We start from the raw sequence: 25,759 nt of genomic DNA, 5'->3' as shown, positions 1-25,759 counted from the left end.
TTAGAAAGAGAAAGAAAAATTCTTCGTCATGTGTTTACGTCCTCCATAAAGTGTCCCATCAGGAAATTTCACGTCCTAGTAGTGCAGTTGACGCCAAAGAAATGTACCAAAAAGTGTAATGCACGGGCAGAGTTGTAAAACTCCGTAATAGCATCTGGTGGATAGCTCTGTGGTATGAAGCATTCTTTACATTATGCAATATGTATTCAGGGATAGTATATGAGGGATTGGGTCTTATGCTATTGGAATTGGTTACATGGCTAACCGAGATTTTTTGAGCGCGAAGGTTTGAGCCTCAAGTGGGGTCTGTTGGCTTGCTTTTCCGAAAGCTTTTTGAAAATTTGCAGCTTAAACGGTTCAGTTTTATGAATTTTGACCATAAAATTTAGATGTCTTACTCGTATTACAAAATAACTGTTAGCAAGAACTCTAGCTGCATTGGCAATATCTTATAGTTTTGAACATACATGTACAGGTCCTGGCATGAAAATGGCCAGTCCATGACAACCTCACAGCCAATGTAATACAGCACAATAGTTGATCTGTTTAGTTCTTCCTGCACATTGACCTATCGGCTAACCAAGTCCTTACTTTTATCTACAGAGTGTCAGAAGGAAAAGAAAACGAGATGTTCTTAGAGCGTATCTAGCACGGATATTTGAGCTCAATGCTGAGCATGGCTGTTTTAGTGACAGGTCAGCATGGATTTGATCCACTTGCTAGTAATAAGCTAGCGGTTAGTTCTTTGCAAATTACACCTGTAAGATCATACACTTGAAAGGTAACCTTCACCTGCGTGGAACCAAACCAACCAACCAACCAACCAACCAACCAACCAACCAACCAACCAACCAACCAACCAACCAACCAACCAACCAACCAACCAACAAACAAACAAAGGTAGAACCAAAGAGAAAGGACAGTCCACATGTGAATACAAAGTTTGAAACAAAACAGATGTGTTAACACTTGTCTGTGGGTGATATCTGGTATTAGGTGTTGTGTGTGCTTATACTAAAGTTGCAAGTTTTTGTTCTTTTAGTGCCAGTGAGTTGGTGACAGAGGATGGGTTAAGCTCGTTATTTATCGAGTACATTGAGGGAACGAGGTTAGTAGAACATTGAACTTTCTGCTAAGGTTGGAAGAACAGCTAAGTTATGTTTCGTGTTTTCATCATCAGCGTTAAGCCGACACTGTGAGTTAGTATCAATGGATCTTAATTCTCCCTCCAAGAAGTTGACCTAACGTAATGAGCGTCTTATCTTTTCAGTCGGGGCAAAATTTTGAATGTGAAACCTGCACTGAGAAACAGTAGTCGAGGCCCCTGGAAACAAGCACGCGTTGTTCCAATTGTAAATTTCCATGTTCAGCAAAATCATGACCCTCTCTTGCGTGCGCAAAAGCGCTTTACATTATGAGCATCAACTTTTTCACAATGCACAAATCTTAAGTGTCTTTGAATTTTTTAATGTTGCCAATTGAACGAAAAACGGTTTATTCTTTGCCTTCGTTGCTTCTCAGGAAGGCAAGCTGTTAACGTTGAATTTTCTTGTCAACAGAGTGTATCTGGAGAGTGAAAGCGAGAAGGACATGCCAGCTGTGATGCAGCTCAGACTTCACTTTGCTCTTTTTCTTTATAAAATGATCACCTCAGTCCCTGGTAAGTCAAACTCATGACACTGCATCTGAGTTTTCGTTGATCACGTCTTAGTAATCACTGAGACAGTTTATGCACCGTTTATTTGGTTTGTCAACAGAGTTGAGACCCAAAGGCAAATTGGCCACCGTGAAGAGATTCGAGTGTTGACGTTTCGAGCGTTAGACTTTCGTCAGAGCGAAACGACGAAGGGCTAAAGCCCGAAACGTCAACACTCGAATCTCTTTACGGTGGCCAATTTGCCTTTAGTTCTCAACTCTGTTGATGAACCAAACATTTGTTTCTACTCCCCACAATTTCTTTAGAAACTATACTTATGTGCAGTATAATTTTGAATAGTGCTTCTAATTCTGACTACTGCTCTAACTTAACTCGTTTTATTCTCGACAGCATCTCTTCAGCGGAACCTTCTTCCTGATGACATGCGCTGTAGCCTGTTTTTCCTGTTTAGCAGCTGGTGTGCTCACTTTGGAGTAAAGGCCCCTGGACTTGAAAAGTAAACCAATGGCTTTGTATTTCATTTAACTGAAATTTTTAGTTTGTTTTTACACCTTTACTTTTCTTCTTCATCTCACGAGATAGTTTTACATGAAATAGGATGTTATTCGAATGTCACGTTGTGCTTTTAGCGTTGCCGTATTAATAATTTGCCTTATTTTTGTTCCAGAACCCCACTCATCCCAAGCGCACAAAGCAATGATTTGGAGCTGGCTTCTCTTCATGTAAGAACTCCTTTTTGTTGAAGTACATTCAGTTATAATAAAGTATTATTCAATACATTGTAACACGGCCCAAATAAAAATTATGGTCATGGTGCACAGAATATCCGTCGACCGTAGTCAACAGATATCCTGCGATATACGTAATTTGGTGTGTGGGGGAGAAAAATGGCAAAATAAAGATCGTCTCCAGCTTTACTGCAAGAACACTGTGCTTTCTTATCACTGTGTTGAATAATAAAGCAATTATCCTGCTCAATCGTTCGGAATATCCCCTGATTTTAGTCAACTCGGTCTACAACCTTGTCGGCTAAGTATCAGGCGATATTTCGTACGATTTCGAGGATAATTGTTGAATGTTTTCATTGATTTTCATACTTGTGCTTTCCAAATTCTTTTATTCGTTTGTTCTTCTGTCATCTGTCACATGATGGTTTGAATTCATTTTTCATGTATGTTTTCTTGTTCAGGCTATGTGTGGCTTGCTGCAATGTGGTCCAACATTTGACCCTAAAGGCCTTACCAGTGGTGGTTACCTTTACAACTGGCTGCAGACAGTTCTCAACTCACCCAAAGAAAAGGTTGGTTTTCTGCTGTTGTTGATTACATACTGGTAGCACCAACTTAACGACTGTGCCTCCTTTTGTCACTGCGCATATGTTCTGCGCATCTAAGGATGCTCTGTGAAAACTGCTTTCTTAATGTAAGGATGGTGCCTACTAAATCGAAGATATTTTTGCGCGGCTATGCGGGAAAAGCAGATCTTAGCAAAGGTTATTGGAATTGAAAAAGAAAATTGGTACTAATCTTGCATCGCATTTCTCAGAGACAATTAAGCAATTTCGTAAACATTTCCATTCATTGTTATGTATTGTAAAACTTTCTGTAATGATCGTTGTTTAATTATCTCTGTAGAATGTGTGGTTACACCCAGTATTCTTTTGTAACAGCCCTTGCTGAGATCTGATTTTCCGACATAGTCATAAACTGCGCAAAAGTACCCCTGCATTAGTAGTTGCGTGAAGTCAGTGGTTCGTTGGATTGGGAGACCATAAAAGCAAATATGGGATGCATGCATTAGGAGCTACGACTGTAGTTCTGGCCATTCCTATTTGGGATTTCAGATTAATCGGAATATCCAAACGACCAAACTTCTGCAAAAAACTATTTTGTTTGCTTAGCTAACTGCTGAAAAATAATTATACAAATGGCCAAAGTTAAAGTAACGACTGTTTTTTCTCCACACGTTATTCTGCAGTTTCTTGATTATATCGGAATGAAGTGCAGTCTTAAAGATTGCGAGCCACAGATAGCAGGAGAAGTCCTGTTCTTTCTTATTTGTAAATGGCGATAATGGGAAAAACATCCCTGCTAAATTTTCAGTTCAGTTTTTGCATCATTTTATATTTGAACATTTTACCAAAATCTCACCGTAGTTTCAAGTTTTAAGGTTATACCTCTTCAAAATTTGTTACGTGCAAAATACTTCTGTCGAATTTGCGCGGCAGAACTGAGAAGTTCGATTTTTGTATTATTTGAGATGAAAGATTTGGAGACTATGTAGTTTCATTTGTTATATTTATTGATCCGTTGTCTCTTCAATCATCAGATTCATCAGTTAGGACACACTACTCTTGTGCATCTGCTGGAAAACAACCCCAACATCCCTTCCGTACTCCACTGGGTAATAGACAAGTGCTACACCGGTGCGAGGCTGGTGGTTAGTGGCTGTTTCAAGGCACTGGTTTCTGTTTTTACGAAGCGGTAACTTGTTTACATTGTTTTGTTCTTTTTCTCCAACAAGTGAAAGGAAGGGTTTTTTAATAAATTTGTGGACTTAAGGAGGTGGACTGGGAAACCAGTTGAAGGAAGAATAGTTTAGTTTTAAAGTTGTGGCCTTCTGGCACCAGTTGTTCAAAGGCCGGATAACTTTATCCTGTGGATAAGTCACTATCCGACAGTTTCAATCTGGGAAAAGATTTCAGTATTTTCTCTTGTACAAGCGAATATGCTTGGGAGTGTAGGAAAACCTTGGACAACGTTGAACGTGAGGTATATTTTAGACCCTGAATAGTGCCTTATCCAGCGGATAAAGTTATCCGGCCTTTGAACAACTGGGGCCTGTTGTATAAGTTGAGAACCAACAAAGATGTTGATATCAATTTTATACGTGAAAATGCAGCGATGAACGGCGCATCCTGGCCTTCCAGTGAACAAATACCAGATTACAAGGTTCAGTTGCATTCAGAAATCTTAGCGGTGAACGTGAAGAGCGACCACTGCCAGTTATATAGTAAGAAAATGTTAATGTTATCAGTGATGTCTTCGGTTGCTTGGATAAGATGAACAAGTATTTAACTGATTTATTTGAAACATTTGTATTTACAGTGACTATCCGTGTGAGATGATTCCCATGTTAAATGTAGTACTGTTTAAAACTGCTGATTCTTCACTGGACATTAGAGAGAAGGCAGCTCAACTTCTACAACTTCTTGAAAGGTACTTTTTGTACGAGTCACGAAAATTGTTTATGTTCTGTTGGAGTTGGTGCAAGTCACAATATCGATTCTGCAATAGTTGTTCTTTCTTTTGCTCAAGAGATTGTATCGGCACGAACAAAAATGAACTGAATGTATGATGTCCTGAAAGTTGTGTGCCTAAACGTTCGCTCCGTTCAGTGAGAAGCCTCCACAACTTTTTCTTGTCAAAGAGAACTTTCTTTGAAAACATGACTTTTGTTTTGAGTTGATACCATCCTTTTTTTCTTATGCTTAGAAAGAGAATGATCTCTTCTGATTACAATGTGCCAGTGTTTATCCAAACAATTTCTTTCGTTATTTGACATATTTTTATCCTTCGTTGCAGGCGTTTCTTTCGTTTCTCATCTCCCAGTTTGTCCTGCACGTCACGCTGTGCTTACTCGCAGTGTCAGAGGACCTTGTCTCAAGCGCTTGCCACAGCTCACCCGGAAATCACCATCCACATGTTTGAAGGTTTGTTGTGAGAAATGTTCTTTCTTAGGTCCTGTTTTCATGGAGGGAGGAAGATCCAAGCACTAGGAAGATTAGAATGGATTTGGTATACATGCAGATATTTTGGTCGGGTGGTTACCAAGCGGAGAAGGAAAAGAAGAAAAATTGTCGGCCATTAGCAGCTGAACGCCCAGCTGTCGCCATGTTTTTTTTTAGTACCTAGTACTAGGAACTTCCGAGCGAAGGTAGTTTTCTAGGTGCTCGGGTCTTCCTATCTCGCAACTAGGAAGATCCTATCGCTAGGCCAAGCACTACAACCTTTCGCATGTACACTGAATACAGAAAACATATGGCGCTAGGATGATCCGCCTTCTTGGATCTTCCTAGTGCTACGATCTTCCTCCCTTTATGTAAACAGCCCAGTGCCACTTGTAGTTTCGAAATGACCTATTAGTGTTGAATTCAAGTGGAAAGTTAATCCTACTTTTGTTTGTATTCTGTTTGCGCAACTGTATAAAATTTGGCGGGAAGTGAACACGGCTGTTATGTTTGAACTTGAGAGAACTTATATCGTGAGTCTTCATATGACGGCTGATCAGACGCAGTGTTTTTTTGCCAGAAGGAAGCAGTGCAGGCAAATATGTTTAGATGATATTTGTTTTTTAACCAACAGAAATGACAGCTCGATTTGAGATGACATCCCCAGTAGGTCAGCGGTGTATTCTGCAGTACATGCTCCCATGGATAGCGAACATTGAACTGGTGGACTTGTCAAACGCCTCTCCCACTCCCCCTGAGTTGAACATAGAGACAGATGAAGAAGAACAGACTGGCGTTTTGTCTTCTGTAGAACTAGATGGGGAGGGGTGGGGATCACTGGAGGCTACGCAGTTGGTTCTTAACAACCTGTTCTACATTACTGTTAAGGTGAATCCTGACTGTTATTGTTCAGAAGACTTGATTTGTAGACAGATTCCATATTTAGCTATGCTAGCCTTATGTGCTCTTAATGCGACCTTATGCTCTGGTCTGGATTCAACTAAATCACTTGATTCAACTATGTTATTGTCGTGAAAAATCAGGATGAGTGCAGTAAGCACCGAAGGACATGCCCTTGTTTAGTAGATAAATGAACGTGCTGTAATTTTGGAATGAAGTACGGGACGTCTTGTCCCTTTTACATGTACAGCTGTACGTATGATTTATAATTTCTCACCACTTTCCCCTTCTCTCTGCTGCTAATATATTTGTATTATATGTTTTTAACGCCGGTTCAGCTACTTATCCCATCTTGTTTTGTATATTCAGTACGATGAGCAGTTCTCAAAAGAAATCGAGGAAGCGTGGGGCAGCCTTTGTAGTCGCTGGGTGAACAACATTCATGAGATCCTGGGATATCTTATAGCCATGGCTGGAGTCATCGGCAATTCTGAAGTTCTCGTTCATGTAAGTGAAATACGATCAAGACAAATACAGTACGTTTTTATTCTGAAGTTTTTTCATAGTATAGAGGCGCATTTCCAGAGTTTTGCAGGTGTTTTAAGTCCGTCACAATGTCTAACCCAATGCCAAGCGAGCATGAGTTTATATGAGAGTACCTCTTTGTTCGACATCTTTACAGAGCTTGTTAACACACCCATAGAGGCTTTCCGATTAACAAGTAGCGTTGCGTAATATCTTCAATGAAAATACGGTATCATCATTTGCATGAGCGTGGCATTTAGTCGTGTTCGCGGTTGGATCTTGGGTTTCCACGAACAAACCAAAGAAACGCTTCGTGCCGCTTGGTAGTCCCAGGGTCTGTATGTTAAGTGGATTCTGTGGTGGCCCTTCCCCAGACTTCTTCAACTGCACAGCCAGTCGCTTTAGATTGCTTGTCATACTAGCAATGTAAAGATTACATCACCGGCATGAGTTGAGTCAAGAAGACATTGCCAAGTTCTCTGTTTCTGGCAGAGTTTGAAATTAATGTGATTAGTGATTAAGTTGCTTTGGTACCATTGTTATTTTAGGCCAAGAAGCTTGCAGTGTACGTGGCGCGTGCAAACCAGCAGAAAACCATTGAGGAACTTATGGAAGAACTCAAGGTATAACTGCTCAAGGCAATTGCACAATTTGCGTGTTTAGGATGACTATGTTAGATATTGGATTAAAGGAAAAAAGAGAAAAGATCGCGAAAGTTAAAGTAAAAAATTCCCTTCAATTTGAGTCAGTTATTTACGAAAGGTCTAAATTTTGCTAAATTCAGTACGTTGAAGCCATTCAAAAACCTGGTTATCATTTTTCCTGTAGTTAGATTGTCATAGTCAGCTGGAGTGGTTTTCAGTTGAGTGTTGTAAAACCAAAACCAAAGTAATTTCTCTGGCCAGTCACAAAAGTTATGAACAGTACAGTCAGCCAATCAGAGCTCGAAGCAAATACATGTAACCTGCGTCAAGCGCGCGAAAACTCGTGCGACCAAGCACGATTGGTTTTGGTTGGTTGAGAAATTGGCGCGAACTTTGCCAATCAATCATAAAGTCTAGTAAAGCAAAACCAAAGCAAACGCGATATTACATTCCACACTCAATTGAAAACCGCTCTAATCGCGAATTATGTCATTGCCATACAGCAGCTCAGAGATATTGTCTGCCTGCTGGAAAAGTGAGGACAACTCTAACTTTCAAAACAAAATTTCTAGTGTCACAGTTCGCTCTATGGACACTCGCTAATTACAGACAATATCGTTTGTGCCGACGAAAGCTCATGTATTTTCTCTTACGTTTGCCCGCCTAATTTTGACACCACAATAGACCCTTTCCTGTGACCCGTGTGACACGCTCTCATACAAAGTTAACCTCGCTCTACTAACACTAGTTATCTGCGCACTGTTTAAATTGTCAATTATTCAGTTAGTCTGGCTGAACTACAAAATGAAATTGTCACTGCAGAGCGTCGCGGACTGTTTTAAATGATTACGTTGTCAGTCGCATTTGAAGCACCGAGAGAACAGTAATTTTAGTGCGACACTATTTGAATGAACGTAAGGTTGTTCGGTTTGCACTTAAGTTACAGGTAAGGTATTTTAATACCTTAACGATATTTAAAAATATCGTTAAGTTTACTTTAAATTGCATGCTTTAGTCTTCGCATCGATAAAACGTGTCCATGACGTTTATTCTGAGAGCCCGCTTAACACGGACACCCGGAAAATACGGGTACTTTTGCTTGTTTCTTTGGCGTCCTCATTAACCGGGATCCACTGAATGGATAGAGACCCTCTCAGTTTTTCCCCTTGAGAGTACGGAAGTGCTTGTGATACAGGAGTTAGTATTTGGTCATTTAATGTGAATTTTGTAATTGTCTTTATTTTTACAGCTGACTGAAACAGTGGCGTCTCAGTTTGAGCGCTGTGACGAGGCACCGTACTTCCGTTCCTTGCAAAAGTCGTCAACCAGTCATGACTCGGTCAGTGAAGTCCCCTCAGGGGAGGGGGCGGGAGCATTGCCCCAGAAAGGCTCCACAAAACAGGAAAACGGTTCTAAGGAGGATATGAAAACGGAAGAAGAAGTTTCAAAGAAAGAATCGAAAGATGAGAGAAAAGAATCAAAAGAGGAGAGAAGAGAGGCCAAGGATGAAAGGAAAGAAAAGGGAGACTCTCTTCCAAGAGGGATGGAGATTGGTAAGAATCTGTATTTTGAACCTGATGAATGAATGAATGATGTATTTTTTCAGTCGGTAATACTGGCATACTTGGAAAAAGAAACTCCGAGTTCTTTCAACAGGAGTCGAACCTATGACTTTCCGATTGCTAGCTCGGATGCTCTATCGCTGAGTTACGGTGAATGTTTGTATGGAAATGCCAATGTTTCCTTCAGTTTTTACATATGTTAAGAAGGAAAAACACTAATCTTTAAATAATTTGCCTTCTAAGATACTGTGTGCTATGTTATTTAAGTAGACCCTCGGCCTCCATCCAGTAGCGTATACTTTCTAAATGGCGACATGTAGAGATCAACTTTATTCAACGAAAGTAACTGTTAACAATCTAACGACTGAAAAACCCAGGGAGGAGAGTCAGTAACAAACTCAAGCCTTTGGGTTAGTTCCATGCTTAGGCAATCTTATTACTGGTTACGTATTGTTGGAGTAGCTTCAAACAGCTTGCTCCTACAGTTCTACTCAAATGTGCCTTGAAATTGCATTGCATTGCATCTTTTAAGGACTAATTATTTCTACATTGTGTTGTTGCACTATGCACTGCACATTTTTGTCTTAGTAGTTCCCACACCTGCACAGTACTTGAGACGAGATGGGAAACTATTGTCTCGTAATTGTTAGATGTAGATGATAAGTTTGTGGGTGATCACTTGTCATTCTAAACGTCAATTGAACAACTTAAAAATTGCTTCTTCGCTTTTTAATGTGTCACTTTACTTTCTTTGCAGTTCTTACTCCTGAGCCAGTGAAATCAGTGGAAACTGCTGTGCCTTTGGCAGAGCCAGAAGAAATCGATCAGATCGAAGAGGAAGAGAAACCGGAAGGTGCCTGGGCACAAGAGTGGATCATCATGGCGCACAGACTTGTGGATGCTGGCATGACACTTCCGTTACCAGTCCCTGAGGGTGACAAACATTTCTCACCCCTTCCTGATATTCTGCCTTTTGCCCCTTATGTGGCTTCGTTGTACAGGTACAGTAAAAGGTTTCTTTTGTCGAGGTCCATTAGGACACGAACCACAGGAATGAATAAACATTTTTTATTCAGTTTGCTCTGTTTGGGTCCTTTGGGTCTTATTGCTAGGATGAATTTTAAAGCCTGGTTTTCACTAGTGACGCAAGCACAAGCATAAGAGCTTTATGTCAAGTGAAAACGAACGCGACGCAAGTACAAGCGAAAGCACAAGAAGAGAAAAAAAATTGATCCTTGTGTTTGTGCTTACAGTAAAATTGTTAAATGAGAGACAATTGCAGAGCAGCTGCGAAAAGAAAGCCTGAATGTTTTTCAAGCTTTCTTTTCGCAGCTGCTTAAGTCGCGTACGTAACTCCGATGATCTCTCATTTATTCTTTCATTCTCCTTTCAAAATATGTGAATTTCATATATTTCATTTCCATGTGAATTTTAATACACTGCACTTGGAAATTAGCCTATTATTTGAGTGTTCGCCGAGAATTTACCCAGAGCTGGAGCCTGTGCTATTGCCCAGATGAACACAAGTTACCTGAAAGATTTGTGTGAGAATTGGTAGTCCAGGTTTCTTATATTTGATCTACATTTGATTTTTGTTTGATTTTAAGACTTACAAGAGTGATTTTTTCAGGTGTAACTTTGCTCTGATGTTACTCGCTGAGTTAGTCCTTGATCAAGCTTCAGTCGACTGGGAAGAACATCTTCCGCTTATGCTTCATGTTATCTTCCTAGGTGAGTTAGCATCCTGGCCCTAGTTGTTCAAAGGCCAGATAACTTTATCCAGTGGATAAGTCACTATCCGACAGTTTCAATCTGTGCAAAGATTTCAGTATTCCCTCTTGTACAAGCGGATATGTGCACTCTAACCACTGCTTTGTTGGGGAGTGTACGAAAACCTTGGAAAACATTTGACGTGAAGTATATTTTAGACGCTGAAGAGTGCCTTATCCAACGGATAAAGTTATCCGGCCTTTGAACAACTGGGGCCTGGTGCCAAACTTCCTTTTCCGTAAACTATGACGTGTTGATATGACGGGGCCCGAAAGTTTGTCACGAGTCTCACCTGTTCAAAAATGTGTCATAGTAGTTGGACCTGGAGTAAAAGCAGTATGGTGGTCTCCTGGCCTGCTGCCTGTGTCTTCACGCAGTATAACCTCTGGTTTTTAGAATGTTTCGGACATGGTCTTGGTTTTGGCCGGGGCGGAATTGGGGGTGGTGGGTGGTGGTGGTAATAGTTGACAAGCGTGGCTAAAAAGTATGCGATGTTTGCCGACTTTTACCCGCTGTACATCCGGACGTATCTGAGGTACTTTGAAGATGTCAGGTTGTTTTTACATGTCTCAGTTACATCATTCGTCTGATGGAAAATTAGACCATTATAAACGTTACGATATTGGTTCCTTAGTAATCTCATGTCACTTTTAATTTTGCGGTAATTTGCATATTCTGATGAGGTTGGTTTGTGCAAGGTTTTTGACATTTAGTTAACGGCCGTAACAGCCTGGATCTGTTCTCTAGTTCAGTCGAAAAAAAATCCAATTGAAAAATTGGTTTATGATTTGTTTATTTTTTCTTAGCGTTGGATCATGGGAAAGCTGTGGTGTATGAGCACAGCAAGAGACTGTTAATTAACCTGATCATTGTGCTGGTGTGTCGCGGCGATCACGTGTCTTTAGCCCAGTCCCTCTTCAACTTCATTACCATCTCAGAGAGGGGTCTGGGTAAACACGGCCTGTTAAAGTCTTCCTGGACGCTTGATGTTGGCAACATCGTGGGCGTAGCTGGTCCTAGTGCAGGCGCTGGGGCTGGTGCCGAGTCTATGGATGGTAATGTTGCCAGTGCGGGCACTGGCACGTCTGAGTAAGTTATATTTTGTTTAGCTTATGTAATGCAAATGTAACAAAGGGAAAGCTTTAGATATGTTGAGCAAGGGAACCAAGTATCTTCCTAATTCTAAGAACCGTGTGAGTTCATTGTTCTGTCTGAGAAGTGGCAGACGTAATTACTCCTTAACTCCTCTAAAAGAGCACCAGAATACAAGCGGGGCAATCAATAAATTAGACGCCAGCAATAGAAAGTACTGCTGTCATTTGAAAGTTCCTTATCGTGCTATCATCTGCGATTGTCTTCAATCCCAAACGATCACCGATAATTCTTACCATATGATCACAGATATTTTAGCGGTCGATTTTATGATCATCTTTCATCGTTTGTGATGATTTGTAGTCGTACGGAAACCAGCCTTTAATTGTCAATTTCTTTCGTAGTATTGAGCCTTCATTTGTTCGTACTATCAATGTGCTGCCATTACGCGATCCAAATTCAATGTCATCCTGTTCGAGGCTTTTAGGAAACTTCCGCGTTTTATTTTCTTTTCGCTCTTTCAATGTTTCGCCGTAGCGACTATCTTGGAGCCTTTAACAAGCTGATCAAACGTTGTTTTTTTCCACATCAACCTGTAAACACCTTTTAAATTCATTTTTGTTTTGTGTGTTTATCTCCAGGACTGCTGCCGGTAGTAGCTCTCAGGATGATAGTTTACCCCCAGAAGAAAACAGCGCTAACAGACTTGTAGAGCAGATCCAGGAACTTATTGAATTCCTAGCAAACAGGTATGAAATCTTTGGTGAGCTGCTGGACTGTTTGGACGAACCAGTTGGTACGCTGTTCACTGGTTGCTCTAAATAAACCGAAAGCGTGATCTCCCTTCTACATCTACATCTACAAGGATAATTTGCAACGGGATAAACCCATCACCGCAAATATTAAAGGAAAATATAAATAAAGAAAAAATTAACTGACTAAAAGTAAATCACTGTCATCACGAAATTATGAAAAATTTCATTCATGAAATACAGGGATTTCGTCTGGATTGAAATAAGGATAGAAAACAAAATTATATTCAAGTGGTAGAATTTTCTATCGTTACTTCCAACCAGACAAGAAAAAGTCTTTCTAAAGGTAGTCTACAATTTTCAATAAAACACCTCCCGAAATTTTATAAGCCAATTGAATTGAAACCAAAATTCCTTTTTTATTTTTTATTTTTCTGGCAATGGTAAACTACCAAGGAGCACCATATTAATATAATTTCAACTTTTTTTTCTCTGTTTCTCTTTTTTATTGCGTAGCGATTGTAAACCTTTGTGGGCATTCGAAGAGATTACCCCTCGTTCATACAAGATCAAAAGTGCCGAGCAATTGGAGCTTTTTGTAGCCTCAGTGGTACAGATATTCCAAGCGTCTGATTCAGGGACCCAAGTACAGGAGAAAATGGCCAAGGTAGCACTGCACTGGGCCACTTCATGCTCCTCAAGGCACTATGCAGGCAGGTCCTTCCAGGTGTTCAGGGCCCTTAAGGTGCCATTCTCCTGGTCCATGCTCTCTGATGTTCTGTCCAGACTAGTGGAGTCTGTCGGGGATGCAAGTGAAGACGTGCAGGTGACGTAGAGTGAAATCATTTTGTTTTACATACGTCATGCAGACAAGCTTTAAAACTGTTTGGCATATTGAAGCTTCCCTTTGCTACGGCTCAGAACAAGACTAGCACAGTTGTCAAGCGTTTATCTGAAAACTACCTTGCATTCAAGCATCTATTTGTAACTTCAGCGCCAGCGTTAAGAGCTTGATCGGATCGTTCCAACCCTAAGGGTTCCGAAGACATCGCCATATTTTTTTCGGCACAATTTTGTAAGATTTTAAAAAACGAATAAGAAAGTGCCTCTCATTGGCCTTAATTTGAATGACGATACTTTGAATTTTATTCCCAGCCTCAAAAGCTAGAACCATTTTGTATAGAATAACAACGTACAGTACCATAGGAAAGTGCCGCTGAATAACACGTGTATGATTGGAGGTGCTTAGGAGTTTTGCCACAGACTCGGAAGTTAGAACTGACGTTAACTGATTCAAGGTTTTACCCGGGAAGTGAAAGTTAAACCAACACGGAAATAAACTATGGCTTCAGGCATATCAGTTGTTATGAAAATACACTGGAAGGTAAAATCCAACCTTTTCGGCTTTTTTCTGTCACTCATTTTGAATCCTGTAATTTTTTTAAAACCTGAACAGGGTTATGTCATGGAAATCCTTCTAACTCTGGAAGCAGCTTCTGATTGGACAATTGTAGACCAGTCAAACACAAGCGAGCCAAAGAATGGCCTGGAACTGAATCTTGGATTTTACTTGGAAGAAGAGAAAGAAGACGTAGTGGATGAATACAACTTACATGTCGGCTCAGTTGGTCCCCTGTCCAGGGTTAGACATGGCGGCCATATTCGTTCCCTGAGTAGCGGCTGTGAGTTGAAGAGGCACTCGTCTCTGTTTAATCACTTTGGGCGCTTGAATGGCAATAGGGATGATCCTCAGCTAAGAACAAGAAGGTAACATCTTCATTCTTTGCCATTCTGGGGAGTCATCTTGTCCTCTGTTCAGCTCAAAAGCTTTCCAAATGTAAAGACAACATACTAAAGGAAAAAAACTGCGCCAAGTGCATTGCTGAGTTATACAAGTACGCGGGAATTTTTGAGAACGCTAGAAAAGTGTTCAGAGAACGGAGAGTGCTTCTGCACTTCTCGAGTGTTCTTAAGAATTCCCAAGTACGTATATTACCCAACAAAACAATGAATGAGGAACAAGTATTTTGTTTTCTTTCATAATGAACTGGATTCGACTGATGATAGCGCCCACATTTCTTCAAACATTTTATAACATTTTACATTACACCGTGGGACTGTGGCAAGCACTGGTCAATAGCTTGCATTTGAATGGCCGTTCTTCAAAGATTTCATCCACCTTACAACCACTATTTACAACAAAATAAACAGCACTGCAGGAAAATGCTGCTCCCTTGATTTCATTGGAATAACAACTTGGATATCCTCCACAGATAAAAAAAAATGCAAAGTGTTGCCGCTTTCATTTTGAAATAGCCACACCTTGACTGGATTTTGATTTCAATTCATCCTTAGGCGCCAACGTTAGAGCACTAACTCTGGGAGTGACATCATTTAACACTTTGCTCTAAAGTCGTCTCTGCATGTTGTTTGGTGCTAGTGAGTCATTAATTTATTGATTTTTCTTTTGTTTTGCTTTTCAGTGTTAGTGTTCAATGCCTGAAGACCCCTTCAGAAGCCATAAATCCTCAGAGCCAGGCAGACATGGTGACTCGTGTGTTTTGGATCGCTGTATCATTACTTGAGTCTGACTATGACCATGAATTCCTCATGGCTATCCATCTACTTAACAAGGTTTGTAACGAATCTAGGAGTCCTTGACGTTAAGGAAAAGGTATTAAACTTCTGCTTCTACGTTTTCACTTAGAATAAAACCCTCTTCTCGACGGTAGGTGCATCCCACTTCACCCGCTACATGAACTTGTGACCTGTGTAAGGAAGATACAAGTCATTGATTTGTTCTCTGTTTTTGTCGCAGGTTCTGTCAGTTTTGGACCTAAGTCGCCATGAATCCCGAGAGAAACTGGACAAAGTACTTCACAGACTGAAGTGGAGTGATTTCCCTGGACTACAGGCTCTTTTACTCAAGGTAACGTTTATATGATTGGAGCAAGATTTACAGCAACAAGTCACGTGATATGCCTAGTTTGATTTACATTTACAGAAGTTTGCGTGGTAAAATCTTAAAGACATCTTATCAACTGTTAATACATTGCTAAAAATGCTTTAAAAATTTTGGTTTAAATGACTATAAAAAATCTGAGATAAAAATCTCCTTGGGTAGACAATTTCAATCGTGAACAGTTCTTGGAAAATAAGAAAACTTAAAAACGTCTTGACTAGGGTATGGGGTTAGGTTTTTAAATTGGTGACTTCTCCTTTTTGTCCGATTCTCACGGAGAGGTGTCCAGCACTCTGATGTGTCTATATTGAACAAATTGCAACTTAACTGATACACAGAAGATAAATTTATGTGCAGAAACATGAATCAAGTTCAGGAAAGAAATTAAATACAGTGTTTCAAATAATTTACGTGTAAAGTGGTTCAAAGATCAATGTTCATTTTATAACCGGAAAGTGGTTTGCTAGACGAAGAGTCGTAAATGGAAATAAGCCCACAATTCAGATAAAAATACCGTTATACGTATTTAACAAGCACGCTGTTCTTTTAAAAAAATTATGGTATCAACACTTGTTCTTTTTTTGCTACATTTCAGGGTGTAACAAATGTATCCACCTCTGAGGCCTCTCTTCATTTGCTGGCCAAACTGACCCTGTTCTCAAACGTTAGTCTTGTTGACCCGTCTCAGGCTGCTGGTAAGCTGCTTACGTTTTAACGCATCTTATCACCTAGGATACATCCGTTGGGATTAAAAACGAGAGAAACTGATTTAACCCTTAAATTTCTATGAGTGTAATTCTTCTTTTCCACGTCTAGCTTAGTTTTACTGCCCCTGTTTCAAACTTTTGAATCCGTGGGTCTTATGGTGTCAATAACTCAGCAGTACTTTCCTGTAGTGCTATCTATTATGCTGTACCACGAGATTTAAACGTGTGAGTCTGTCAATAAAATCCGAATGTGTGGTCATTCAAGTTCAACCTACCATCTTCAGTTTGTCGTCAAGTGAAGTTGCCAGTTTGTAAATGGTTTAATGTTTTTTCTTCGCAGGTTTCGCCCTCAACATGTTGGCCTTGTTGCCGCACATGTTGGAACATTTTGATGAACCAGATGATTTCAGCAAGACGTGTGCTCAAAATATAGTACAGGTAACACCTTCTTTTCTTATTTTCAGCTTGCACCAAACATGATTGAACCTTTTTTGCCTTGCTTGTTACCTTGGTTGAATAAGAAGTGAGAAACCTGTAAATTTCAAACGTTAGTATAAATTACAACAAGAGTGATTTGAAGCTGTAGTCATGATGACGTGCCATAGTGTAGTTGTATAGCTAGCCTGCAATGGGATGAGAGTTTTGACATTCTCCTCTCTTTGTTTTTGTGTCCCTCTGTTCCCTCTTGGGTGTGATCCTACTGCGTCTTTGAATAAGCCTTTCTGTTCTCTTACAGGTTTGCAATGGTTACGGAAATCTCGCAAGTTTAGGCAAGTTGTACGACATGTACATAGAGAAATCCTATCACAGACCGAGATCGACCTGGCTTGACTCTGTGTGCAGATACATTAACGACTCTTTTGGACATCTCACTAGATCGCACATCACCTTCATGTTAGAGGTACAGCTACTGAGTGAAATTTTCTTACGTTTGTGCATCTGTGTAAGCGTGCTGTTTTAAGAATTTCCACCTAACCGTGGTGTCCTTTCTAACTACATTTATACCCGCTTTTATCGGTTGAATTTTTAATTGAGAACTGCTTTGAGTAGTAGTATGTATCTTCATTCGTTGTTTGACTAAGTTTCTAATGCCTTTGAAAATCCCCTTGGTTGGACGTCTGTAGCATTCTCCTTGCATTCCACTAACTGCACCTTTGATAATTGCGTTGGAAATTATTTAAAATGGACAATTACGAAACAAGGGTTTTTACACTGGGCGATTTTTGCAGGCAGTGTAGAATTCAGCTCCATTGGGTGTAACATATTGCTTACCTCGGTTGAGAGCAGTCGTTTGTGTGGGAAAATGTACAACGTACAACGTTCGTTGGGTCCTTGTTCTTTTGTCACGGAGATTTCTCTGTGTTGTGGTCACAAATGCTCAGATATTCGGCAAGGTACCTTTTCTCTAACATCAAACTACTGTTAGGGCACCGAGAAGAAAATGTGAAGTAATTTCTCTCAGGAACAACTAACTATAAAGTTCCTCAAGTTGCAGGCCATTTCCATTCTAGGCATCCGCACCCAAAGACAATTAAAGGGGAAGTATCATGGGGTTTTTGATATCTTTTATTAAAAATTATGAAATAAGACCTTCAATCACCTGCCAAATAATCCTAGAATGACGAGAGGAACGAAATCAACTCAATTCTTGAAAGAAACAACTTGTGATCTGTTCTAGCGCATTTTGGAAACAAAAATGCGAGAACTTGAAAAACATTAGCCTAGTATTTTTCAAGTTTCAATCCAAACCGGCCTACTCTGTCTCTGGTCAGAGGCACTAATCGACCGGTTTATTGCACTGGGGTGATAATTTTTAACAAACTTGACAATTATTTCGTTGTTTCTGCTGACAGTCAAACATTTTTGGGTTTTGAAATGACAGCAAATTTTCGTGATACTTCCCCTTTAACACTAGTCTCTTTGCAGTAGTAGGGTAATTGTTACGTAAAAAATTGAGCCATTCTTTGGACCTTTCATCGATATCAATTTTTGTTGGCCATTCAAATAACGCTACAAGTAGGTGACATTGCCCAGGATGTTATTGCGGGGAGATTTTCTCTTTGCCAGTTGTTGTGACTTGCTAGGCGTGTTTTTTGTATTGTTTGATTTGAAAAGTTTCTCAGTAAAATGTATTTGTTTTCCCAGGTGTTGGAGCGTGGTCCTCCAGTTTACCATCAAGTGGTGCTGGGCGTACTGTGTGCATTGATGAGATTGGGAGACTTCTCATCACCATCCATGAGACACTTCCAGAATGACGCACTCAAGACCATATCCAAGTATCTTAAGGTAAACAAATAAACAGACAGACAGTCAGACAATCTGAAGCCAGCCGACCAGCCAGACAGACAAACAGACAGCCAGCCAGACAGACAGACAGACAGACAGACAGGAACAAATAAGCAACTCGAGTATTGCGCGCTCGGATTTTTATAGAACCTACAAGTAACTGGGTAACGGGAGAACGAACGAACTCACGAATTAACGGTCCGACAGACTGACAGACATGATAGTAATACCCTACTGTGGATTAAGAACATACTAGAAAGGAAATGAAACCGAGAGGTTAAACGGTTACTGAGAGAGTTTTCTTTGATGTGTTAAAAACAGAAAGATGGCCCTTGGTTGTACCTTTGTAATCAGCACAGCTGTCTTCCTTTGTTTGCTTGCAGGGTAGTCTGTGGAAGGAGTCACTAGACATACTAAAGATGGCAGTGTCCCACTCCTCCCATCTGGACACACCTCCACCTCGTCCCGCCAGCTCTGTATGGACAGCACATGACAGCTCCTGGTCCGCAGAGGCTATGATGATCAAAAAAGACCTTCCGGGGAGGACACTGGACTTTACGTTTGACCTTTCTACCACCCCGGTGATAGGGCGGAAATGTACGCCAGAGATGCCAGGGGAGGTGGCTAAGGAGAACAAGGTCCTTTCCCCGGTGGGCACGGTGGATTTGTCTACTTGGAGAAAACCGCATCTTTCACAGGTAACCTTTCATTTCTTTGTTTTCTGCCATTTTATGGTTATTCTCGTAAAGAGTATAATAGAAAAATTGCTCACCGAACAACATTTACTGAGCTGGTACAAATCAAGTAGATGCTAATGTTGTGCTTTTTTCTTTCTTTTTTTTTTTTTTCCGTTTCCGTGCAACTTGTGAAGTGGTTTTTTTTTGAAGTGCAATTCCACGAACTGTTGCCGGGTTTAAAACCACCGATAGTTTGATCTTTTTTCTGGTGTAGCATTATTTGGAAAGACAGCTTTGATCCGTTTTATTAATAATCGTCTTGGCTTGTTTTCCCACCATACTAGCGCCGTACACGTGAACGCCTCGTGAATGTGCTTACGACATGCGGTCACACGGTAGGATTAAAGCAAAGTCCATCGGTTGTGTTCAGCTCGAGCAGTGATCTTGCAGTGGAGAAACAAGGCGCTCCTCAACAGCCGTCTTCTGAGGAGACCTCCTTGACAGAGGGTCTGTCAAATGAGAGCGGCAAAGATGAACTAGAACCACAGCAGGTTAGTGAACAGTAGAGTTTCAGACACAACACCTCCTTTCTGGTATTTTGAATCGTCGAACGAGCGGCCTCTCCAGAAAAGAACAAAAAACAAAACAACAACAACAACAACATCAATAAAACAAAACCAGAGAAAAAGGAGTGGAAGCCAACACTAAAGAATCAGACTATGTACGTTCATTCCTGGCCTCGAAATACGTTAAATAATAATAAATTCTTGTCACAAGGTGGGAGAAATAAGGGGAAAACATAGCTTAAGAATCAACTTTTGTTTGATCGGTGTTGTTTTAGGACTTATTATGTATAATCAAGTCAGAACTAGAAATCGTGACTCGAGGCTTGACAGAAAGGAGTTAAATTTGAATGATTTCGCTCGCTTCATCAGAACATGAAATTTGAACACTGATGGGGGGTTTTCTTCGACGCTAAATAATAGATCAAGTTAACACGTAATGCTTTAAAGTCCCTCTATAATTTTACACGGTTATGATTGCCTTCTGTGTTTTGCAGATAAGTGTGCTGACAAATTTTGACTTCCTGTACGATGAGTCCGAGGACGTGGCTTGGGGGCCTGAGTATGAGGATCGTCGTTTGTCTTATTGTAGCCTGGACGTGGGAAGTCTGGAGCGAGACTTGAAGTCCGATCTTCAAACTATGGAGTGTCTGTCAGGCAGCGAGCCGGATCTCACGCCACACGACTCCTCAGATGATGAAGATGAGGTATTGCGGCAATTTTGTGTTTAAGGGGCACTGTCACGGCGATTTTGCTGTAATTTTATTTTGACAGAACCTTTTTTCAAACATGAAATTGCTATTAGAGCACCAGGAAGAAGATATTGGGAGACTTTTTCTGAGAAAGAACAAACTGTAATAAGGTTTTAGCGTCTTTTCTACAATACACTGGAAGAATTTGAAAAAATCTTGCCAATTTTTTTTCCATCCAAGCCATCCGCAGCCAAACATAACTAATACTGGTTTCTGTGCACTAGGATTAGCAAACTGAACCATTATTTTGACGATTCCATCATGGCTATTCAAAAGTAACACAAAAATTAGGTGAAACTGCCTCTTTAAGTATGTGGCAAAATTAATTAATTCGTCAGGGGAGCAGGTATGGCGCAGTGGTAGGAGCTGCCGCCGCCCACCAGTGTGGCCTGGGTTCGATTGATGCCATATCTGGGTTGAGTTTGTCGTTGGGTTTTGTCCCTGCTCCAGGGTTTTTTTTCGGGGTTTCTCCCTCCATAAAAACCAAGACCTCCAAATTCCAGTTTGACGTGGAACGCACGGACACCTTTGAACGGGCTACTGCAGGACTTGATGCTTCATGGGTAAACAAATTACATTTAAATTTTTTAACATCATGATGATGATGATGATGATGATGATCATGATCATCATCATCATCATCATGATCATCAACATCATCATCATCATCATCGTCATCATCATCATCATCATCATCATCATCATCATCATCATCATCATCATTATCATGAGTTTTGTCGAAAGATGGTATCCCTGACTTCACTGCATTTTTTTCAGCTTTCTCGGTCGTTAACCAATAGTACGCTGACCGCAGTTACTGACACCACATCAGCGCTTGAGAGTTCCTCGGAGACCTCCATTAGTGTGACTGTGATTACGACTGATAGCAACAAGACCCAGAAACAGGGCAGGGAGAGTCGCAGCCCATCTGTAGAGAGGTAAATAAGTACGGATATTGACTTGGTACAAGCCACAGAGGTTGCAATCCGTTCGTAGATAAGTAATTAACTTTAAGTATTGACCTTGAAATGAACGGAATTGAGAGAGTTGCAGTCTGTACACTGGAGAATAAGGTGGGTATTGACCTGGAACAGGGCAGGGAGATTCTTAGCCCCTAACGGTATTTCCCGGAACGAGCTAATGAGAATACGGTTTTTGGAAGTCGGTTGTCTGCCACGTAGCTAACAGTACATTGCATTGCTACCTCAGTGGAAAGGACCCTAATGCGAGACATGCTTCCTTCCTTTGAAAACTTGTTGAAGCAAGATTGCATTTGCTTTGCAAACTTCAAAGATTTTCTTGTTCTTTTTCAGCTCGGATTCCTTACCAGGCGCCTCTGAGACTAGCTACTCGTATAAGCTTTTCGCCGTCACAGAGATCACATGGGACTCAAGTGACGAACCTGAAAAGCTGTGGACATCACACGTGGGCTCTATCGTGAAAGACACCACTGGAGTGGTCGCGGTCAATACCTTCTCTTTGTTCTGTCATCTGTATAAGAGCACGCGCCGAAAATTCTACAGCCTGACCCGAGAATGCTGCAATTATCTGGTGGACGACAAGTTTCGAGATGTAGTACAGCACTTCTCAAACACGTTAGAGTTTCTAGTGTCTCGAGGCGAATGCCCTTTCGTCTGCATCGACACAGAGACACTCAACCGTACGAAGCTGCTGGAGAGGCACAAGTTTTGTATACTGGAGCTTCACTCGCATTTTGCCAATTATGTGCAGAGAAGTGAACGCACACTAGAGTGTCTTGATGATGTGAAACTGGCGCTGAAACGTTCATCTGTGGGTTCACACCATGAAGAACCCGAGACGCGCATGGTAGCTGACCCTGAGAATCAGGATCTAAGGCTGGTGCAGCTATGCCGGTGCATGTACAAGGCTCATTTCCAGTTCTTGCTGTTCTGTAGTACATACGCCAGGCTTTTGGAGTCTCTGCTGCAAGCTGCTCGTCAGGCTGAGGTAACTTCTGATATCTGTTTATTTTTAAGTGTTTTTCAGCGATACGCTGGAGCGATTTTGTTTACTTTTTCTAACCAGTATTGGTTTCGTAATTAGCAACCTCTCCACTAAAAGGTAGTATCTTCATTATCTACTTTAGTTGTTCGTCAGGTAACCTCATCCCAAAAGTGGCCATTCCCCAAAGCAGCGAAATAATTTGTCAGTTGTTTTTTAAATCTCGAACAAAACGACCCTATCATTTAAGGACCTCAAAAATAATTAGTTTCTGTACTGTTAATTATAGGAAATCCATACCTACAACAAATGCTGGAATTGTTCGCTAATTATTCCACGAACGCCCGTTGGATATGAGATAGATAGCGAACGAGGCGCGTAAGAAATATTGCTAGATCTTGCTGATTTCGCTTTGCAAGAACAACCTGACGACTATTTAATAGTTGCTATTTCTATAATGGCCCATATACCATGGTCGCTAAGCCAATCAAATCCCTGGAATTGCATTACACAATGATCCAGTTTTTAATAAAGAACGTAATTGTTGTCCATTGGCAGGTGAATGACCTCACTGAAGAGGTGAATGAGATCCGCCGGGAGGTGTCCTCAGTCCTCGAACATCATCTAACAGAAGACAGCTCCAGTGTCAAGAATTACCTGGAGGGCGACTCTCTGACAAAAGACGCCGCAGTGCAGTTACTGGTCGATAAACTCGCCAGCAGAGAGATCGAGATCGCCATCCATCTGGTTCGAGCTTTCAGAGAGAAGCTCGGTGGAGCGGTGTTCGGTACCTCGGACGAGGAAAACCTAGATTGCTTGGTGTCTTTTTACTGTAAACATGTGGCCGAGAAGAATGTAGGCTCTTTGGTGATGTCAGGGCCATTAAAGAACTTCGCGTCATTATGCAGAGATCTTATGGAGGTTAATGTTGCTGTTCTTGCCTCGGTCGAGGATTTAAACGCTCAGTGAGAGGTTTCAGGGTTTTTTTCGTTCTGTGTTAGATGCATAGTCGGGAGAAAAAAGCATTTTCTTTAGTCGGAATCTCGTCTTTTCTAATTGAAAACACTCTGAATCCTCTCCCAACTGCACACTGACGCTATAATATTCTGATTGCCCCTTTAAAAACTTTGATTGTTTAAATTGTTCAAGTTACTGTGGCAGACACGGCCGAACAGTTGATTTTTTGACACGATATTCACTAAAAACCTGAAAGTTTGTAGGTAATCTCACCACACAGCAACGCAAATAATAATTTCTGTAAATGTTGTAAATGTTTGGTTATATAGTTTGAACAGGTTTCGACTTCAAATTGGGCGTCTAAAATCTTACATTTCATGTAAATGCTCAACCTTGTTTGAACTTTTAGTTATTGGCAGGGATGTTACGAGAGAAACTGAACGGATTTCTCAACAGTAATCATAAGATTCTTACGAGAATTCGCTTGAATGACGCTTATTCTCCCATGCAACTGAGTTTGAACTTCTTTCTTGAATTGGGCAGTGTCACTTTAAAAAGCATATTTGTAGCAGTAGAGACGTTCAAGTAATGGTCCAGTTTTATGAACAAATACTTTACCAGTTCAGATAGATGGGTGGGATGAAAGTAGAGTGTAACTTGAACAAATTGGCCGTTCTTCCTATGTGCACTAGAAGACTCAATTGAAAGTTAATTCTGATTTGTTCTGCCTTTAAGAGGTCACTTGGTATTTTTCTTCTCGGTGCTCTAAGAACAATTCATGTTTGAGCAACGGTACTTTGTTAATATTTGTTGCCGTTTTGACCAAAGCACAGAAAATTCCCGTAACAATGCCGTTGAAACGACGTATCTCTTAATTGTAAAAGCCATAGTAAAGCAATGTCCTGCAATGCAGGGCATTACACGCGTAACACATGTTCAGGGGGTGGGAAGACATAATTTACTATTTGAAAAATGTAATTTTTCTAGTTTACTTATAGTGTTTATAAACGAGGATAAAGGTGCGTGTGCTCCCTTAAGCACAGACGTTCGTGAGCCACAGACGGCAACCGGAAGTCGAATGTTTTCTTTTTTGGCTCGTTTTTAACTCGTGAATGCGCGCATGCGCAATGAACGAGTTATAGCGATAGCTGACTCTCGACTTGGTCGATCAGTCGATCAGTCGGTTTTGTCGTTAACTTTCGGGCGTGCGCAGTGAATGAGTTTTAAATTCAATTAGTGGAAAAAAACACGCGAACATTTGTTGTTCATGGCGCATCAGGAAATTCTTATTCAATATGTAGAGAATAATTTGACGATCATTTAGTGCAAGAATGGCGATTTTTCGTTCAATCTGAGCAAAGTTTCAAGTTTTTTCAGTTTTTCAGAAAGTCCGGGGTCGGAAACTCAATTAGTGAAAAAAAAAAAAAAACGTGAAAATTTGTTTCACGACGCGTCAGAATTCTCTCATTCATTCTGTAGAGAATAATTTGACAATCATTTTAGTGTAAGAATGGGGATTTTTCGTTGAATCTGAGCAAAGTTATAGGATTTTTTCGTTTTTTTCTACGAAGTGCGGTTTCTTTCAAGAATTAAAAATAATTTAATTTAAAAATAATTTAATTAAAAATAATTTAATTTGTCAGTTTTCACGCGAAAGCGGAACGTGCCATGTCACGCATCATTGACGTCGTAAACAAAATTATGCAAATTTCTGGTGAAATGAACACTTTTAAGATCTTGTCAGCTTTCATAGAGGTTTCAAAGGGAAAAAATGTTTCATTTTCGAAATTTACAACTGGTAATTTATGGGAAAGCAAAAGGAAGCGGTCGATAAATAATTCTTATTTAGCAAGAGCTTGTCATAGTTCATTATTTTTACTTGAGGATTGCGTGGACTGAACTCCAAAGGAAAAATTTCACGCATTTATGTCGGGCATGAATCGTAATGCGATACTTTGTTGAACATATTTCCCTTTGTGAGATCGGCTTGCCCTACAGTAATTTTGTAATTTTAATTCCCAAAAAAACTTCACTTGCCCATCAGGCAAGTGATGGTTAGAATCCACTAGCCCGATCGCGAAATCCAGTAGCCGCGGACTATCACACGAATTTGCATGACGTAGCTGCACATGGCGTGCTCCTATAAACTTTGAATAAAAAAAACACGTGATATTTTTTAATCGGCGCATCAGAATAATCGGCTTATTCAATCTGTACAGAATAATTTGACAATCATTTTAATAGAACAAGAATGGTCATTT

General features: G+C 40.5%; 1 protein-coding gene across 2 annotated transcripts in view; it reads left to right on the top strand.

Moving 5' to 3' along the window:
- LOC146465527 (protein furry homolog-like) overlaps nucleotides 1-24,600 on the top strand; it is a 50,947-nt gene extending 26,347 nt beyond the window's left edge. The window contains exons 31-62 of one of the 2 annotated variants that reach the window (XR_014868232.1): nucleotides 604-695; nucleotides 1,043-1,108; nucleotides 1,560-1,660; nucleotides 2,048-2,153; nucleotides 2,325-2,379; nucleotides 2,847-2,957; nucleotides 3,986-4,140; nucleotides 4,765-4,875; nucleotides 5,242-5,369; nucleotides 6,022-6,275; nucleotides 6,657-6,794; nucleotides 7,361-7,435; nucleotides 8,706-9,009; nucleotides 9,776-10,019; nucleotides 10,649-10,749; nucleotides 11,595-11,877; nucleotides 12,522-12,629; nucleotides 13,149-13,458; nucleotides 14,089-14,399; nucleotides 15,116-15,266; nucleotides 15,451-15,561; nucleotides 16,190-16,289; nucleotides 16,642-16,739; nucleotides 17,038-17,202; nucleotides 18,447-18,587; nucleotides 18,971-19,285; nucleotides 19,609-19,815; nucleotides 20,325-20,534; nucleotides 21,357-21,517; nucleotides 21,893-22,547; nucleotides 23,100-23,807; nucleotides 24,057-24,600. Coding sequence is in view for 1 of the 2 variants with exons in the window: in XM_085128372.1 (XP_084984498.1) it covers nucleotides 604-695; nucleotides 1,043-1,108; nucleotides 1,560-1,660; nucleotides 2,048-2,153; nucleotides 2,325-2,379; nucleotides 2,847-2,957; nucleotides 3,986-4,140; nucleotides 4,765-4,875; nucleotides 5,242-5,369; nucleotides 6,022-6,275; nucleotides 6,657-6,794; nucleotides 7,361-7,435; nucleotides 8,706-9,009; nucleotides 9,776-10,019; nucleotides 10,649-10,749; nucleotides 11,595-11,877; nucleotides 12,522-12,629; nucleotides 13,149-13,458; nucleotides 14,089-14,399; nucleotides 15,116-15,266; nucleotides 15,451-15,561; nucleotides 16,190-16,289; nucleotides 16,642-16,739; nucleotides 17,038-17,202; nucleotides 18,447-18,587; nucleotides 18,971-19,285; nucleotides 19,609-19,815; nucleotides 20,325-20,534; nucleotides 21,357-21,517; nucleotides 21,893-22,547; nucleotides 23,100-23,510 (5,778 nt within the window). In the remaining variant the exon portion in view is untranslated. Of the gene's footprint in view, nucleotides 1-603; nucleotides 696-1,042; nucleotides 1,109-1,559; nucleotides 1,661-2,047; nucleotides 2,154-2,324; nucleotides 2,380-2,846; nucleotides 2,958-3,985; nucleotides 4,141-4,764; nucleotides 4,876-5,241; nucleotides 5,370-6,021; nucleotides 6,276-6,656; nucleotides 6,795-7,360; nucleotides 7,436-8,705; nucleotides 9,010-9,775; nucleotides 10,020-10,648; nucleotides 10,750-11,594; nucleotides 11,878-12,521; nucleotides 12,630-13,148; nucleotides 13,459-14,088; nucleotides 14,400-15,115; nucleotides 15,267-15,450; nucleotides 15,562-16,189; nucleotides 16,290-16,641; nucleotides 16,740-17,037; nucleotides 17,203-18,446; nucleotides 18,588-18,970; nucleotides 19,286-19,608; nucleotides 19,816-20,324; nucleotides 20,535-21,356; nucleotides 21,518-21,892; nucleotides 22,548-23,099 lie in introns of both variants that reach the window. The other variant, XM_085128372.1, reaches the window with a different exon arrangement.
- Nucleotides 24,601-25,759: the final 1,159 nt, after the last annotated feature.

Source organism: Pavona decussata, unplaced genomic scaffold, assembly GCF_977016875.1.
Source record: "Pavona decussata unplaced genomic scaffold, jaPavDecu1.1 SCAFFOLD_156, whole genome shotgun sequence".
Lineage (NCBI taxonomy): Eukaryota > Metazoa > Cnidaria > Anthozoa > Scleractinia > Agariciidae > Pavona > Pavona decussata.
Note: the sequence above shows the minus strand (reverse complement) of the source record. Positions and strands in the feature narration are given on the sequence as shown.